The sequence below is a fragment of the Oncorhynchus clarkii genome, chromosome 29, assembly GCF_045791955.1.
Source record: "Oncorhynchus clarkii lewisi isolate Uvic-CL-2024 chromosome 29, UVic_Ocla_1.0, whole genome shotgun sequence".
Taxonomy (NCBI): Eukaryota; Metazoa; Chordata; class Actinopteri; order Salmoniformes; family Salmonidae; genus Oncorhynchus; species Oncorhynchus clarkii.
In genome coordinates, this window is record NC_092175.1 from 10,842,970 (window position 1) to 10,857,079 (window position 14,110).

Consider the following 14,110-nt stretch of genomic DNA (forward strand, 5'->3'; position numbering starts at 1 on the left):
GCAGTGCTGTTGACCGGGGTAGGAGTAGCCAGGTGGAAAGCATGGCCAGCCGTAGAAAAATGCTTATTGAAATTCTCAATTATGGTGGATTTATCAGTGGTGACAGTGTTTCCTATCTTCAGTGCAGTGGGCAGCTGGGAGGAGGGGTTCTTATTCTCCATGGACTTTACAGTGTCCCAGAACTTTTTTGAGTTAGTGTTGCAGGAAGCAAATTTCTGCTTGAAAAAGCTAGCCTTGGCTTTTCTAACTGCCTGTGTATAATGGTTTCTAGCTTCCCTGAACAGCTGCATATCACGGGGGCTGTTCGATGCTAATGCAGAACGCCATAGGATGTTTTTTTGTTGGTTAAGGGCAGTCAGGTCTGGGGAGAACCAAGGGATATATCTATTCCTGGTTCTAAATTTCTTGAATGGGGCATGTTTATTTAAGATGGTTAGGAAGGCATTTAAAAAAAATATCCAGGCATCCTCTACTGACGGGATGAGATCAATATCCTTCCAGGATACCCCGGCCAGGTCGATTAGAAAGGCCTGCTCGCTGAAGTGTTTCAGGGAGCGTTTTACAGTGATGAGTGGAGGTCGTTTGACCGCTGACCCATTACGGATGCAGGCATTGAGGCAGTGATCGCTGAGATCTTGGTTGAAAACAGCAGAGGTGTATTTAGAGGGCAAGTTGGTTAGGATGATATCTATGAGGGTGCCCGTGTTTAAGGCTTTGGGGAGGTACCTGGTAGGTTCATTGATAATTTGTGTGAGGTTGAGGGCATCAAGTTTAGATTGTAGGATGGCTGGGGTGTTAAGCATGTTCCAATTTAGGTCGCCTAGCAGCACAAGCTCTGAAGATAGATGGGGGGCAATCAGTTCACATATGGTGTCCAGAGCACAGCTGGGGGCAGAGGGTGGTCTATAGCAGGCGGCAACGGTGAGAGACTTGTTTTTAGAGAGGTGGATTTTTAAAAGTAGAAGTTCAAATTGTTTGGGTACAGACCTGGATAGTAGGACAGAACTCTGCAGGCTATCTTTGCAGTAGATTGCAACACGCCCCCTTTGGCAGTTCTATCTTGTCTGAAAATGTTGTAGTTTGGAATTAAAACGTCTGAATTTTGGTCTTCCTAAGCCAGGATTCAGACACAGCTAGAACATCCGGGTTGGCAGAGTGTGCTAAAGCAGTGAATAGAACAAACTTAGGGAGGAGGCTTCTAATGTTAACATGCATGAAACCAAGGCTATTACGGTTACAGAAGTCGTCAAAAGAGAGCGCCTGGGGAATAGGAGTGGAGCTAGGCACTGCAGGGCCTGGATTCACCTCTACATCGCCAGATGAACAGAGTAGGAGTAGAATAAGGGTGCGGCTAAAAGCAATAAGAATTGGTCGTTTAGAACGTCTGGAACAGAGAGTAAAAGGAGGTTTCTGGGGGCGATAAAATAGCATCAAGGTATAATGTACAGACAAAGGTATGGTAGGATGTGAATACAGTGGAGGTAAACCTAGGTATTGAGTGATGAAGAGAGAGATATTGTCTCTAGAAACATCATTGAAACCAGGAGATGTCATTGCATGTGTGGGTGGTGGAACTAATAGGTTGGATAAGGTATAGTGAGCAGGACTAGAGGCTCTACAGTGAAATAAGCCAATAAAAAACTAACCAGAACAGCAATGGACAAGGCATATTGACATGAAGGAGAGGCATAGACAGCTAAATCGGTAGCAAGCTAGCATAGGAGCAAGCTAGCATAAGATGGAGGTCTGTTATTAGCCAACTCTTGCGTTCCGTCAGTAGATTAGTGGGTTTCCGTGTGGTAGAGGGGATGAATCCAAATCACACAACAACAACAAAAAATAAAAACAATAGATATAGTTATAGAGGCCCAAGAAGAAAAATAAATAAAAATAAAATATAAATTGTCCGATTGTCTATTCAGATAGCCAACGGCTAGCAGGCCGCAGATGGGCGCCCAGGCAACGTTGCGCCGGAGGAGCCAGCCGGACAGTTCCCTCGGGTAGACAACGTCGGCAGTCTAGCCGTGAAGGCCCGGTGGGGCTCCGCGTAGGCAGCAAAACGGGTCCGGATAGGTGACTGCAGCCCAGGAGTGATTGATGGAACTCTTCAGCTGGCTAGCTCCGGAACAATTGATGTTAGCTCCGGAATCGACGAAAGCCGATAGTCACACGGATAGCAGCTAGCTAGCTGCGAGATCCAGGCATGGACGTCCAGAGCCAGCGGCCGAAATCCAGGGACATGGAGAGAAAAATTGGTCCGATATGTTCCGCTCCGAGCCGCGCTGCGCTGCACCGCGCCGTACAAAACTGGCGATAGATTCTCGAGCCAAAGGACAGCCGATGACCACAAACCGTGGTCAGCTGAGTACCAACGATTAGCCAGTAAATAAGCTAACTAGCTTCTGAACTAGCCCCTGAACCAGCTTCAGAGTAGCTTCTGGACCAGCTTCTGGCTAGCTCCCGGCTAGCTTCTGGCTAATTTCTGGCTAGCCTCTCGGAGGATCACAGATCTGAGGTAAATAATACTTTTTTATATGAATATAAATTGGTGAAACGGATTGCAGGAGAGTGTTCTGAAGATGAGTTTTTGGAAAATTAAAAATGTATGTGAAAAAAAAGTTGTAAATATATATATATACGGGACACGACAGGACGAGGACAAAAATACGTCTGAACTGCTATGCCATCTTGGGAGATCATGATTTGATAGAGCAGTCTGACTGAGCGCTGGTAGGCACCAGCAGGCTCGTAAGCATTCATTCAAACAGTACTTTCGTGCGTTTTGCCAGCAGCTCTTTGCAATGCTTCAAGCATTGAGCTGTTTATGACTTCAAGCCTATCAACTCCTGAGATTAGGCTGGTGTAACCGATGTGAAATGGTTAACTAGTTAGGGGGGTGCGCGCTAATAGCGTTTCAAACGTCACTCGCTCTGAGACTTGGAGTAGTTGTTCCCCTTGCTCTGCATGGGTAACGCTGCTTCGAGGGTGGCTGTTGTCGATGTGTTCCTGGTTCGAGCCCAGGTATGGGCGAGGAGAGGGACGGAAGCTATACTGTTACACTGGCAATACTAAAGTGCCTATAAGAACATCCAATAGTCAAAGGTATATGAAATACAAATGGTATAGAGAGAAATAGTCCTATAATTCCTATAATAACTACAACCTAAAACTTCTTAAGTGGGAATATTGAAGACTCCTGTTAAAAGGAACCACCAGCTTTTATTTGTTCTGAGCAAGGAACTTAAACGTTAGCTTTCTTACATGGCACATATTGCACTTTTACTTTCTTCTCCAACACTTTGTTTTTGCATTATTTAAACCAAATTGAACATGTTTCATTATTTATTTGAGGCTAAATTGATTTTATTGATGTATTATATTAAGTTAAAATAGGTGTTCATTCAGTATTATTGTCATTATTACAAATAAATGTAAAAAAAAACGGCAGATTAATCGGTATCGGCTTTTTTTTAATCCTCCAATTATCGGTATCGGCGTTAGTCATAATCGGTCGACCTCTAATTGTAATGGCTGGAATGGAATAAATGGAATGGTATCGAACACATCAAGCACATTGAAACAACATGTTTGTCTCCGTTCCATCGATTCCATTCAAGTCATTACAATGAGCGTCCTCCTTTAGCTCCTCCCACCAGCCTCCTCTGGCCTATAGGATAACTAGATAGAGCCCTGGTGCTGTCTTTATTTCTCATAACAGCAAATGCTTGAAGGTATTGTTCCCGTTCGAGAGCGGGTGAGAATGAGCAAAGAGCAAGGACACAAGCCGTTATTGTTTTGGGAAAGAACGACAGGAGGCTTTCATGTAGCGTCCCACACTGTCTCAGCTGAGGCCTCAAGCCAACAGCCCCACGCCCCAGAGGCTCCAGGGGTTGATGTGTGTATCACACAAATATGTCTGTCAGAGCAAACTCCTAACCATGGTGAAAAGAGAGGGAGGGAAGGAGAGAGCGAGACAATGTGTGATTGTCCGTCCTTGCCCTTTATGCTCACAGCGAAGGCCTGATGGAAATAGAAGGGAGCACGGAATAGGGGAAGAGGAGGAGGAAGAGAGAGAGGGCCTCCAAGATATTTCACTCACTTTGAAGACATGAGGAATATTGGAGAGGAGGAAGAAGCCACTTGTGTTGTTGAGACTATCAGTGTGTGGACGGATGGATGGTTGATTGACAGAGCGCTTCAGGACAAGAGGCCCACTCACAGAGCAGTGTGTAGGTTGGAGGCGGAAGAGGGGCCCTCTCCTCAGAGTTCACAAACAGGGTCAGCATTGTCCCCCGGCTGCCCCCTCATCCCTCCCTACACGGTGACAAAGTTCCACAACTCAAGGCCTCACACACAAACACACACACAGAGGCTCCATTGTGACAGGGGAAACAGCTAGGCCTAATCCAGAAATCTGACTAACTACAGAGTTCCAGAGAGAGAGAGTGAGTTCCAGAGAGAGAGAGTGAGTTCCAGAGAGAGAGAGTGAGTTCCAGAGAGAGAGAGAGAGTTCCAGAGAGAGAGAGAGAGTTCCAGAGAGAGAGAGAGTTCCAGAGAGAGTTCCACAACGAGACTTGTCATTGGAGAGGCACAGGGCAGTTGGCTACTGACTGATAAAGTATTAGGCTACTGCGTGAACTGTAGGCCAGGCCAAATGAGAGGATCTGTTCATTGCCATGAGGCCAGGACCATCTTTTTTCCTCGTTGGCCTGTCTGACCCTAGCCTTCCATTGCGAGACACACCTGCTATGACCAGCTGTGTGTGGGTGTGGTGTGTGTTTGTGTTTTCCCTTCTTCTTGGTCTTCTACCCTCTCCCTAATGCGTTCTGTTTGTGTGTGTTATTAAAGGCCTTTAACTTTATTAGGTGTTACATTGAGACACCTCCACCCTCCTTATTTAGTCTGCTGTGTGTTAACCATGCAAGCTAACCATGCGGTTGTGTGTCGATTTTTGTTTTGCAGACAAATATGCAGAGTTTGACCTGAATGACCAAGGAGAGATCGGTGAGTAGTGGAAACGACAAGCAGCCAGGTGCTCAACGTTGATACACAACTGCGGTGCTTTGTGTGTGTGTGTGTGTGATCACTGAGCAGTAGTTTAAGACCTCCGTGTGTTGTAGGTATGGGATTAACCAGGGGTCTATGAGGGTTTCATGTATCACTATTGCGTCTCACTAGAAAGGTGATACTGTATTTGGCCTGCTGGCCTTGAAAACAGGTGTCAGATAAGGTGTGTGTGTGTGTGTGTGTGTGTGTGTGTGTGTGTGTGTGTGTGTGTGTGTGTGAACCATTCTCCTCCTGTGTGGGTGTCCCCCTGCAGATATGATGGGGATGAAGAGGATGATGGAGAAGCTGGGCGTTCCGAAGACCCACCTGGAGATGAAGAAGATGATCTCCGAGGTGACCGAAGGCATCAGCGACAGCATCAACTACAGAGACTTCGTCAAGATGATGCTGGGCAAGCGCTCGGCCGTCCTCAAACTGTGAGTGCATTGTGTGCTGTGTGTCTCGGGGGGGGGGGTTCGTACGTGTTGGTACGGGTTGGTGTGTGTACGGCACTTGTCGCCAACAAATGTACATTGGCATCTCCGGGTGGGTGTGTGACTGACCACGTGAACAACTGCCCACAATGAGACTCCTCCACACGTTCCCCCTCCCTGTCTTCCTCTCCTCGATTACCTTTTGACCCTTTTCAAAAAAGGAGGCAAGGGAGGATACAGGAGTTGAGCAAATCCAATTGAGAAAAGGCCAGAGTAAATGTTGCTACCTTTTATTCTCTGTCTGAGTGATTTGAGACCCCCCCCTTTCAAAAACCTTTCTCCCACTCCAGCCTTTTAATGTGTGAATTTGATTGGACGTCAACCAAGTTGGCCACAGCGATCTTCAACTGCTCTCTAGTTGTTTTATAGTGTTCCGTTTCTCTCCTGGGACGGAGAGGGAGAAGGAGGGGGAGTTTGAGAAAGAGAGAGTGAGGGTTTTGTGGACAGAAAACAGGAGCTATTATATAGTTAGTAAACTGTTATTCAGAGTTTCTTGGCAGAGGAACAATTGGTTTTGTTGCAATTACAGGGAAATAATTTGGGTCGGGTACTACTAACGGCCGGAGGGGGTTCTGGGGTCAAGTCCAGTCCTATTGTTTCCTGGGTTGGCCATTTGAGTGCCAGAGTAAACTAAACACACATTTGGCTTCATGCACACACACACACGCTAGGGTTTCCGTTAGCAAAATGTGGCGCCAGACATTTGACCGGCAACATTTTTTATTTCTCAGACATTTGAGAAATGTACAGGACCCATATGCATTGGGTGCGCCAGCTGTATAGGGCATCTACCCACGGTGCTCAGAATGACCGAAATCACATTTGGAATATGATAATTCATATTAACAGAACATGCAAGTCGAGGATGCAACTACGTGCGGCACTTCTTTCCGAATTCTGATGTGCACTTTGAACATTTTACTTTTCTTCAGCCAACAAGACGAATAACGAACAGCAAAATCACTAGCCTATGTCAATCTACTATATAGTGTTCTTATTTACATATCCAAAATGTGCATAGGCTCTTGGGGAACTCGTACACTTGTGTAAGCCTCATGTCAGTGTCCAACCTTAACATGTGATAACAATACAACACAACAGAACAGATGAACCATAATTACATTTACTCACGGGTAGCCAAAAACAACTATCTGAAAACCATGTCCCTACTAAGCCACTCCTCCAGTCTTCTGATATGTCCCATTGGGTCATCTCTCTCAATAACTCAGCATCAATAACCCAGCAATTTTTAAAGACATCAACCCAACTAAGTGATCCAATGCTTGCAACACAGCAGTTGGGTCATCCAAACCCAGAATGTTATGGAGTGTGTGGATGGGAGCATTGTTAATCTATGGGGGCATAGCCAAGGAAGCAAAAATAATGGCCTGCCCAGCATTTTTATACATGACACTATGTATGATGAGATGTTTAATCAACTCAGGAACCACACCGGTTTGGAAGCACCTGCATTTAATATACAGTACTTTGTATCTCTCATTTACTCCAGTTTTTCAATTATTTTGGTAGTTATAGTGCCTTGCGAAAGTATTCAGCCCCCTTGAACTTTGTGACCTTTTGCCACATTTCAGGCTTCAAACATAAAGATATAAAACTGTATTCTTTTGTGAAGAATCAACAACAAGTGGGACACAATCATGAAGTGGAACGACATTTATTGGATATTTCAAACTTTTTTAACAAATCAAAAACTGAAAAATTGGGCGTGCAAAATTATTCAGCCCCTTTACTTTCAGTGCAGCAAACTCTCTCCAGAAGTTCAGTGAGGATCTCTGAATGATCCAATGTTGACCTAAATGACTAATGATGATAAATACAATCCACCTGTGTGTAATCAAGTCTCCGTATAAATGCACCTGCACTGTGATAGTCTCAGAGGTCCGTCAAAAGCGCAGAGAGCATCATGAAGAACAAGGAACACACCAGGCAGGTCCGAGATACTGTTGTGAAGAAGTTTAAAGCCGGATTTGGATACAAAAAGATTTCCCAAGCTTTAAACATCCCAAGGAGCACTGTGCAAGCGATAATATTGAAATGGAAGGAGTATTAGACCACTGCAAATCTACCAAGACCTGGCCGTCCCTCTAAACTTTCAGCTCATACAAGGAGAAGACTGATCAGAGATGCAGCCAAGAGGCCCATGATCACTCTGGATGAACTGCAGAGATCTACAGCTGAGGTGGGAGACTCTGTCCATAGGACAACAATCAGTCGTATATTGCACAAATCTGGCCTTTATGGAAGAGTGGCAAGAAGAAAGCCATTTCTTAAAGATATCCATAAAAGTTTGCCACAAGCCACCTGGGAGACACACCAAACATGATGAAGAAGGTGCTCTGGTCAGATGAAACCAAAATTGAACTTTTTGGAAACAATGCAAAACGTTATGTTTGGCGTAAAAGCAACACAGCTGAACACACCATCCCCACTGTCAAACATGGTGGTGGCAGCATCATGGTTTGGGCCTGCTTTTCTTCAGCAGGGACAGGGAAGATGGTTAAAATTGATGGGAAGATGGATGGAGCCAAATACAGGACCATTCTGGAAGAAAACCTGATGGAGTCTGCAAAAGACCTGAGACTGGGACGGAGATTTGTCTTCCAACAAGACAATGATCCAAAACATAAAGCAAAATCTACAATGGAATGGTTCAAAAATAAACATATCCAGGTGTTAGAATGGCCAAGTCAAAGTCCAGACCTGAATCCAATCGAGAATCTGTGGAAAAAACTGAAAACTGCTGTTCACAAATGCTCTCCATCCAACCTCACTGAGCTCGAGCTGTTTTGCAAGGAGGAATGGGAAATAATTTCAGTCTCTCGATGTGCAAAACTGATAGAGACATACCCCAAGCGACTTACAGCTGTAATCGCAGCAAAAGGTGGCGCTACAAAGTATTAACTTAAGTGGGCTGAATAATTTTGCACGCCCAATTTTTCAGTTTTTGATTTGTTAAAAAAGTTTGAAATATCCAATAAATGTCGTTCCACTTCATGATTGTGTCCCACTTGTTGTTGATTCTTCACAAAAAAATACAGTTTTATATCTTTATGTTTGAAGCCTGAAATGTGGCAAAAGGTCGCAAAGTTCAAGGGGGCCGAAGACTTTCGCAAGGCACTGTATCTGTAGGCTGACCAGAGGTTAGGCCTAGTAGTTAATGAATAACTGTGGATGGTTCTGTCTTGTCCCCAGATGAATCCTAGTTCAGGTCAGTGTGATGGGCTTAGCAGGTTTAGCGTTTGAACCACCACACGGTGAGAGGAGGAATCCCTCTTTTTCCTCATGGAGCCCAGCCAGCCAATTAGATGATCCTGAGTATTTTAGTGGAACTGTGGTGTGACTGTGCCTGACGTCTGACTGTGGCTCGCTACATTGTCATAAGGGAATCTACAGGCATACTTACCAAGGCTAAGTGCACAATCACTGATCTACAAATCATCATGCATCCCAAATAACTACTCATTACATGATTTAAGATGCGCAAATCTGTTCAGGGCCTTGCTCAGGCTGATCCCCTCGAACACGCTGCTACAGTAGCCATTAAAAGCCATCCAGTGAAACCATTGGTAATGTAGTCAGGAACAGAGTGGGAAGTGGTTGCCAGGGACACGTTCGCCAGCATTGGAGTTGCCGTGGAGGCAGTTTGGCCTCCATTGGGATCAACACTCCTTATGAGCTTATAGGAGCTTTGCTGAGGTTAACCAAAAAAGGAAAGTAAAGACGCCTCGCTCTGAATAGAGGCCGTCAGCTCTCTCTCTTTCTCTCGTTTTCTATACACATTCGCTCCCTTTGTCTATCTCCTTTGTTTTCCCTTAGTAAAACAAACTATCTGTCTTCCTCCTTCATTCTCTCAATGCCTTTCTGGGTATCTCCATCCGTCTATTTTATTCCTCCTTCTCCAGTGTTTCACTTTCAATCTTTCACCTCCCTCCCCCTTTGTCTTTTTATTTGCACTCCTATCGCTCATATTCATATTGTCTCACTCTGTAGTTCTCTCATTCCCTTGTGTGCTTGTCATTCTCTCTATCCCAATCTTGCTCTCACTCTATCTGTGTTTTCCATTAGTGCCGGCTGTCTGCTAATCAGCCGGTTGCAGGCTCATTTTCATCTGGCTATATTTTACCACTTCATATTAACTAGGCTCCTTTTCATGTAAAGGTTTCGATTTGCTAGTCCGTCGAGCCCGCTCCCGCTAGAATGAACGATATGCATCTTCTGACGATCTATTGATAGGACAGTTGCCTGTCCGTCAGTCACAAAGTGAGCGATGACAGGGAAACGCAGCAACGAGGATGATCCGAAGTGAGAGGTTTCACTCTCACCAAAATCTGTCCAAAATGGGCTTATTTTGGACCTAATCTTGCCTGCCTGCCTGCCTGCCTTTGAGACAACGCCTCCCATTGTTAGGGTGGAGACATGAACATCTCGTCATTTACATTAATGCTGGGCATTATACCGCATTTTACTATATACCAGTATTGGTGCACGGACCGGTTTTGGTTTTTTACTTTCCCTATAGCGGTATTTGAATGTTTGGTTTGTTAAATGTGATACGCCATGTAATGTCCATTTGTATAGTTTACTCCACTACTGGAGTCATCCCTTTCCGCTCTCTCTCCATGCCACTTTTCACCCAGACCTAGTCCCATCCTCTGTCACTCAAGGAGCGCATTTGTTGTTGCTTGACCACGAGACACTTTCATTCAGTCTGCATGGTCAATGCAGCACATACAACAACTTGGATCCACAAGTGTTCTATAATTACAATATTAGTTTGTTTCTTACATCTGCAAACAGTTTGTATTTTCTTAGCAAGTTAAGCTAAATCGTGTTAGCCACTGTTAGCCACTAATGCTAATTGCTAATAGCTGGCTGGCTAGCTAACTAGCTAATAAAAGTACTGAGTCCGAGCAAACGTAACTAGCTAATGCAGCCTGATACCAGTACTGGTGGAGGCCTAAATCAGCATGTTGTTTGTTCAACAGTATTGTAATATTCATATGTGTAAACATACTGAATTGTAATTGGATGCATTTTACCGCCATATCATACTGTGCTATGATTGGTTAAAACCACCCAAATGGTTAGGTCATGGGCAGTTTGATCCTGGTTGGCGATCTGTGAACATGCCAGTTATAGCTAGCTAATAAAGAGCTACGTTAAGAAATATCCTCTAGTACTGCATTTTATTATTTTGTACAAAGTGTGCAAAACAAGACATGGTGTCAGAGTAAAAGGTCTTACAAGATGGATTTTTCTGGAGTTCCTTCACCTCGAATGGACTGGGAGTCTACAAACTTGGCGTAAGTACAAACAGCATATGGAGCTAATGTTCACGGGTCCTCTGAAGGACAGAGGAGAAGAGGAAAAATGCAGCTACTTGCTCCTCTGGATCGGTGAAAAGGGGAGAGATATTTACAACACATGGACACTTACCGTGGCTGAATCAAAGGTACTGAAAACATACTACGATCGTTTTGAAGCATATGTTGTGCCGAAGACCAATACGATTTTCGCTAGGTACAAATTCCATGAGAAGGTACAGGGAGCTAGCGAGTCTTTTGAACAGTTTGTGACAGAGCTGCGTCTGCTTGTGAAAGACTGTGATTATGCAAACAAGGATGAGATGGTCAGGGACCGTATTGTATTTGGAATACACTCACCGCGAGTGAGAGAGAAACTTTTGAATGTTGGGTCTGAGTTAACGCTGGACAAAGCTATCGACATAGACAGATCTCACGAGCTAGCACAGGCTCAGATGAAAACCATTTCACGCAGCAGCACGAGAGCATCACGTGAGCAAGCAGTGCACGCAGTCAGGCAGACATCAAAGCACACCTCCGGTGCACAGAGAGCGCAACCCCTGTGGTCTACCCACCGAGAAAGATTCCCCTTGCTCTCCTTACCCATCTGAAGAAAGAGTTGGAGAGCATGGAACAATCTGACATAGTCACCAAGGTTACAGAACCGACTGACTGGGTAAAGGCGTTAGTGGTGGTGGAGAAACCACGCACAGGCAAGCTCCGAGTATGTCTCGACCCAAGAGACTTGAACAAGGCTATCAAACGCCCCCATTATCCTTTACCGACGCTAGATGGCATCACACACAAGCTAGCGGGAACACACTACTTCAGTGTCATGGACGCTAGATCAGGCTACTGGGCTATCAAGCTCATAGAAGAGTCATCTAAGCTCACAACATTCAACACACCGTTTGGATGCTACAGGTTCCGTCGCCTGCCTTTTGGGATTATCGCAGCCCAAGACGAGTTTCAGCGAAAGATCGACGAAGTGTGCGAAGACCTCGATGGAGTTGTGGCAATTGTGGACAACATCCTTGTCTATGGTCAAACCAAAGAGGAGCACGACCGAAACCTAGAGAGAGGAGTCCGGCTCAACCCCGAGAAGAGCACAGTCGGCGCTACAGAGGTCAGCTACTTCGGACATCTTCTCACAGTGACTGGAATCAAGCCAGATCCACAGAAGATCTTAGCCATAAAAGAAATGGAGCCACCAAAGAACCGTGCAGAGCTGGAAACAGTGCTTGGCATGGTCAACTACTTAGCCAAGTTAGCCTCTCCAATGCTAATGCACCCCTGGGTCAACTGCTAAAGCAGTCCAGTGACTTTCTCTGGGACAAGCAACACGACATTGCTTTCCAGAATGTGAAAGACTTGATCACGAGAGAACCAGGACCAGGCCTTGCGACAAAGAGCTCAGACTCCAAGTGGACGCGTTGATGTATGGACTAGGTGTAGTGCTACTGCAAGAAGGAAAGCCCATCGGCTACGCTTCCAAATCTCTCACAGACTGTGAAATCGACTACGCTCAAATCGAAAAAGAGCTCTACGCCATTCTGTTCGGATGTAAACGTTTCCATCAGTACATATATGGACGACAAGTCATTGTGGAATCAGACCACAAGCCCCTTGAGTCAATTATGAGGAAACAACTAGCCGCAGCCCCACCAAGGCTACAGAGAATCTTCCTTCAACTACAAAAATGTGACTTCACAATCACTCACCGTCCAGGCAAAGACATCTCTGTCGCAGACACACTCTCCAGGAAGTTTCTTACCTATAAGGACAGCAGCCTCAGTGAAGGCATGGACATGCAAGTGCACACAGTGTACAGCAACTTACCAGTTAGTGACACAAAACTGAAGGAGATCCAAGCAGAAACAGAAAAGGACACACAACTCACACAGCTGAGGAAAGTCATACAGGATGGATGGCCTGAGGAGAGGAGAAAATGCCCTCAGAGCGTCTCAGAATTCTGTAACCATCGTAATGAACTATCACAGATCAGCGGAATACTTTTCAAAGGAGAGAAAATAATTTATTCCTACCAGTCTCAGAGAAGAGATTTTGACAAAGATCCATGCTGGACACATGGGCATGGAAAAGTGCAAACGGAGAGCACGGGACATTTTGTTTTGGCCTGGAGTGTGGAAATTAATAGAGGACATTGTTGGTAAATGCGCCATATGTCTTGAACGACGCCCCTCCAAACACCAAAGAGCCAATGTTACCTCACTGTATCCCAGACCGAACCTGGCAGGTCGTGGAAACCGATCTGTTCACCTGGAACAATGAGGACTACATTGTAACAGTGGATACTTCAAACTCGACAAGCTTCACAGCACCACATCTGCAGCTGTGATACACAAGCTGAAAGCAGCCTTTGCCAGGCATGGCATTGTAGAGACTTTAATATCTGACAATGGGCCCTGTTACAAATCATACGAGTTTGAATCATTCACAAAAGCATAGGAGTTTACACACTTCACCACAAGCCCACATTACCCTCAAAGTAATGGACTTGCTGAAAAATCTGTGCAGATTGCTAAATCACTCATGGACAAAGCAAAAGCAGACGAGAGACCCCTACCTCAGTCTCCTTGAATACCGCAACACTCCAGTTGACAACTTCAAATCACCAGCCCAGCTGTTGATGAGCTGTTGATGAGCCGCAGACTTCGCTCAATCCTTCCCAGCACCAATCAGCAGCTGCAACCTGAGGTCGTCAGCTACAAGGAAATGCATGAAAAACGTGCAGAGACAACATCAAAAGCGATACTACGACAGGTCAGCTAGATCACTGCCACCACTGATCGACGGAGAGTCAGTTAGAATCCAGGAGCATGGCCTCTGGAAGCCAGCAGTCGTCATCCAGCCAGCTGACACTGAACGTTCATATCACGTCCGCACCGCAGAAGTAGCGGTGTACCACCGCAGTCGTCACCTACTGAACACAAAAGAACAACACACTGATGAGATGAACTGTTTCCCTGAAAGAGAACGTGATGGACTAAACACACACACAGCACAACATACACCATACTTACCTGCAACACCACAAGAACTGTTGACTGACACAGAAGCATGCTCAGCATCATATTGCACAAGGTCAGGAAGAGAGGTCAAGCCCAGAGCTGTCTTAGACCTGGGTGTAGGCGGATCGCTGCCCTAAAAGAATTCCAGACTGTAAACTTGTTATTGAAAGTTCACTTGAAATGCTTTGGTATTGTATTTGTTTGAAGTTGCTGA

The 14,110-nt window shown here is 45.3% G+C and overlaps 1 protein-coding gene across 1 annotated transcript in view; it reads left to right on the plus strand.

Annotated features, from left to right (window-relative positions):
• LOC139388093 (allograft inflammatory factor 1-like) overlaps window positions 1-14,110 on the plus strand; it is a 50,852-nt gene that overhangs the window by 19,444 nt on the left and 17,298 nt on the right. Inside the window, exons 4-5 of the mRNA XM_071134654.1 lie at window positions 4,963-5,004; window positions 5,321-5,483. Coding sequence (XP_070990755.1) covers window positions 4,963-5,004; window positions 5,321-5,483 — 205 coding nt within the window. The remainder of the gene's footprint in view (window positions 1-4,962; window positions 5,005-5,320; window positions 5,484-14,110) is intronic.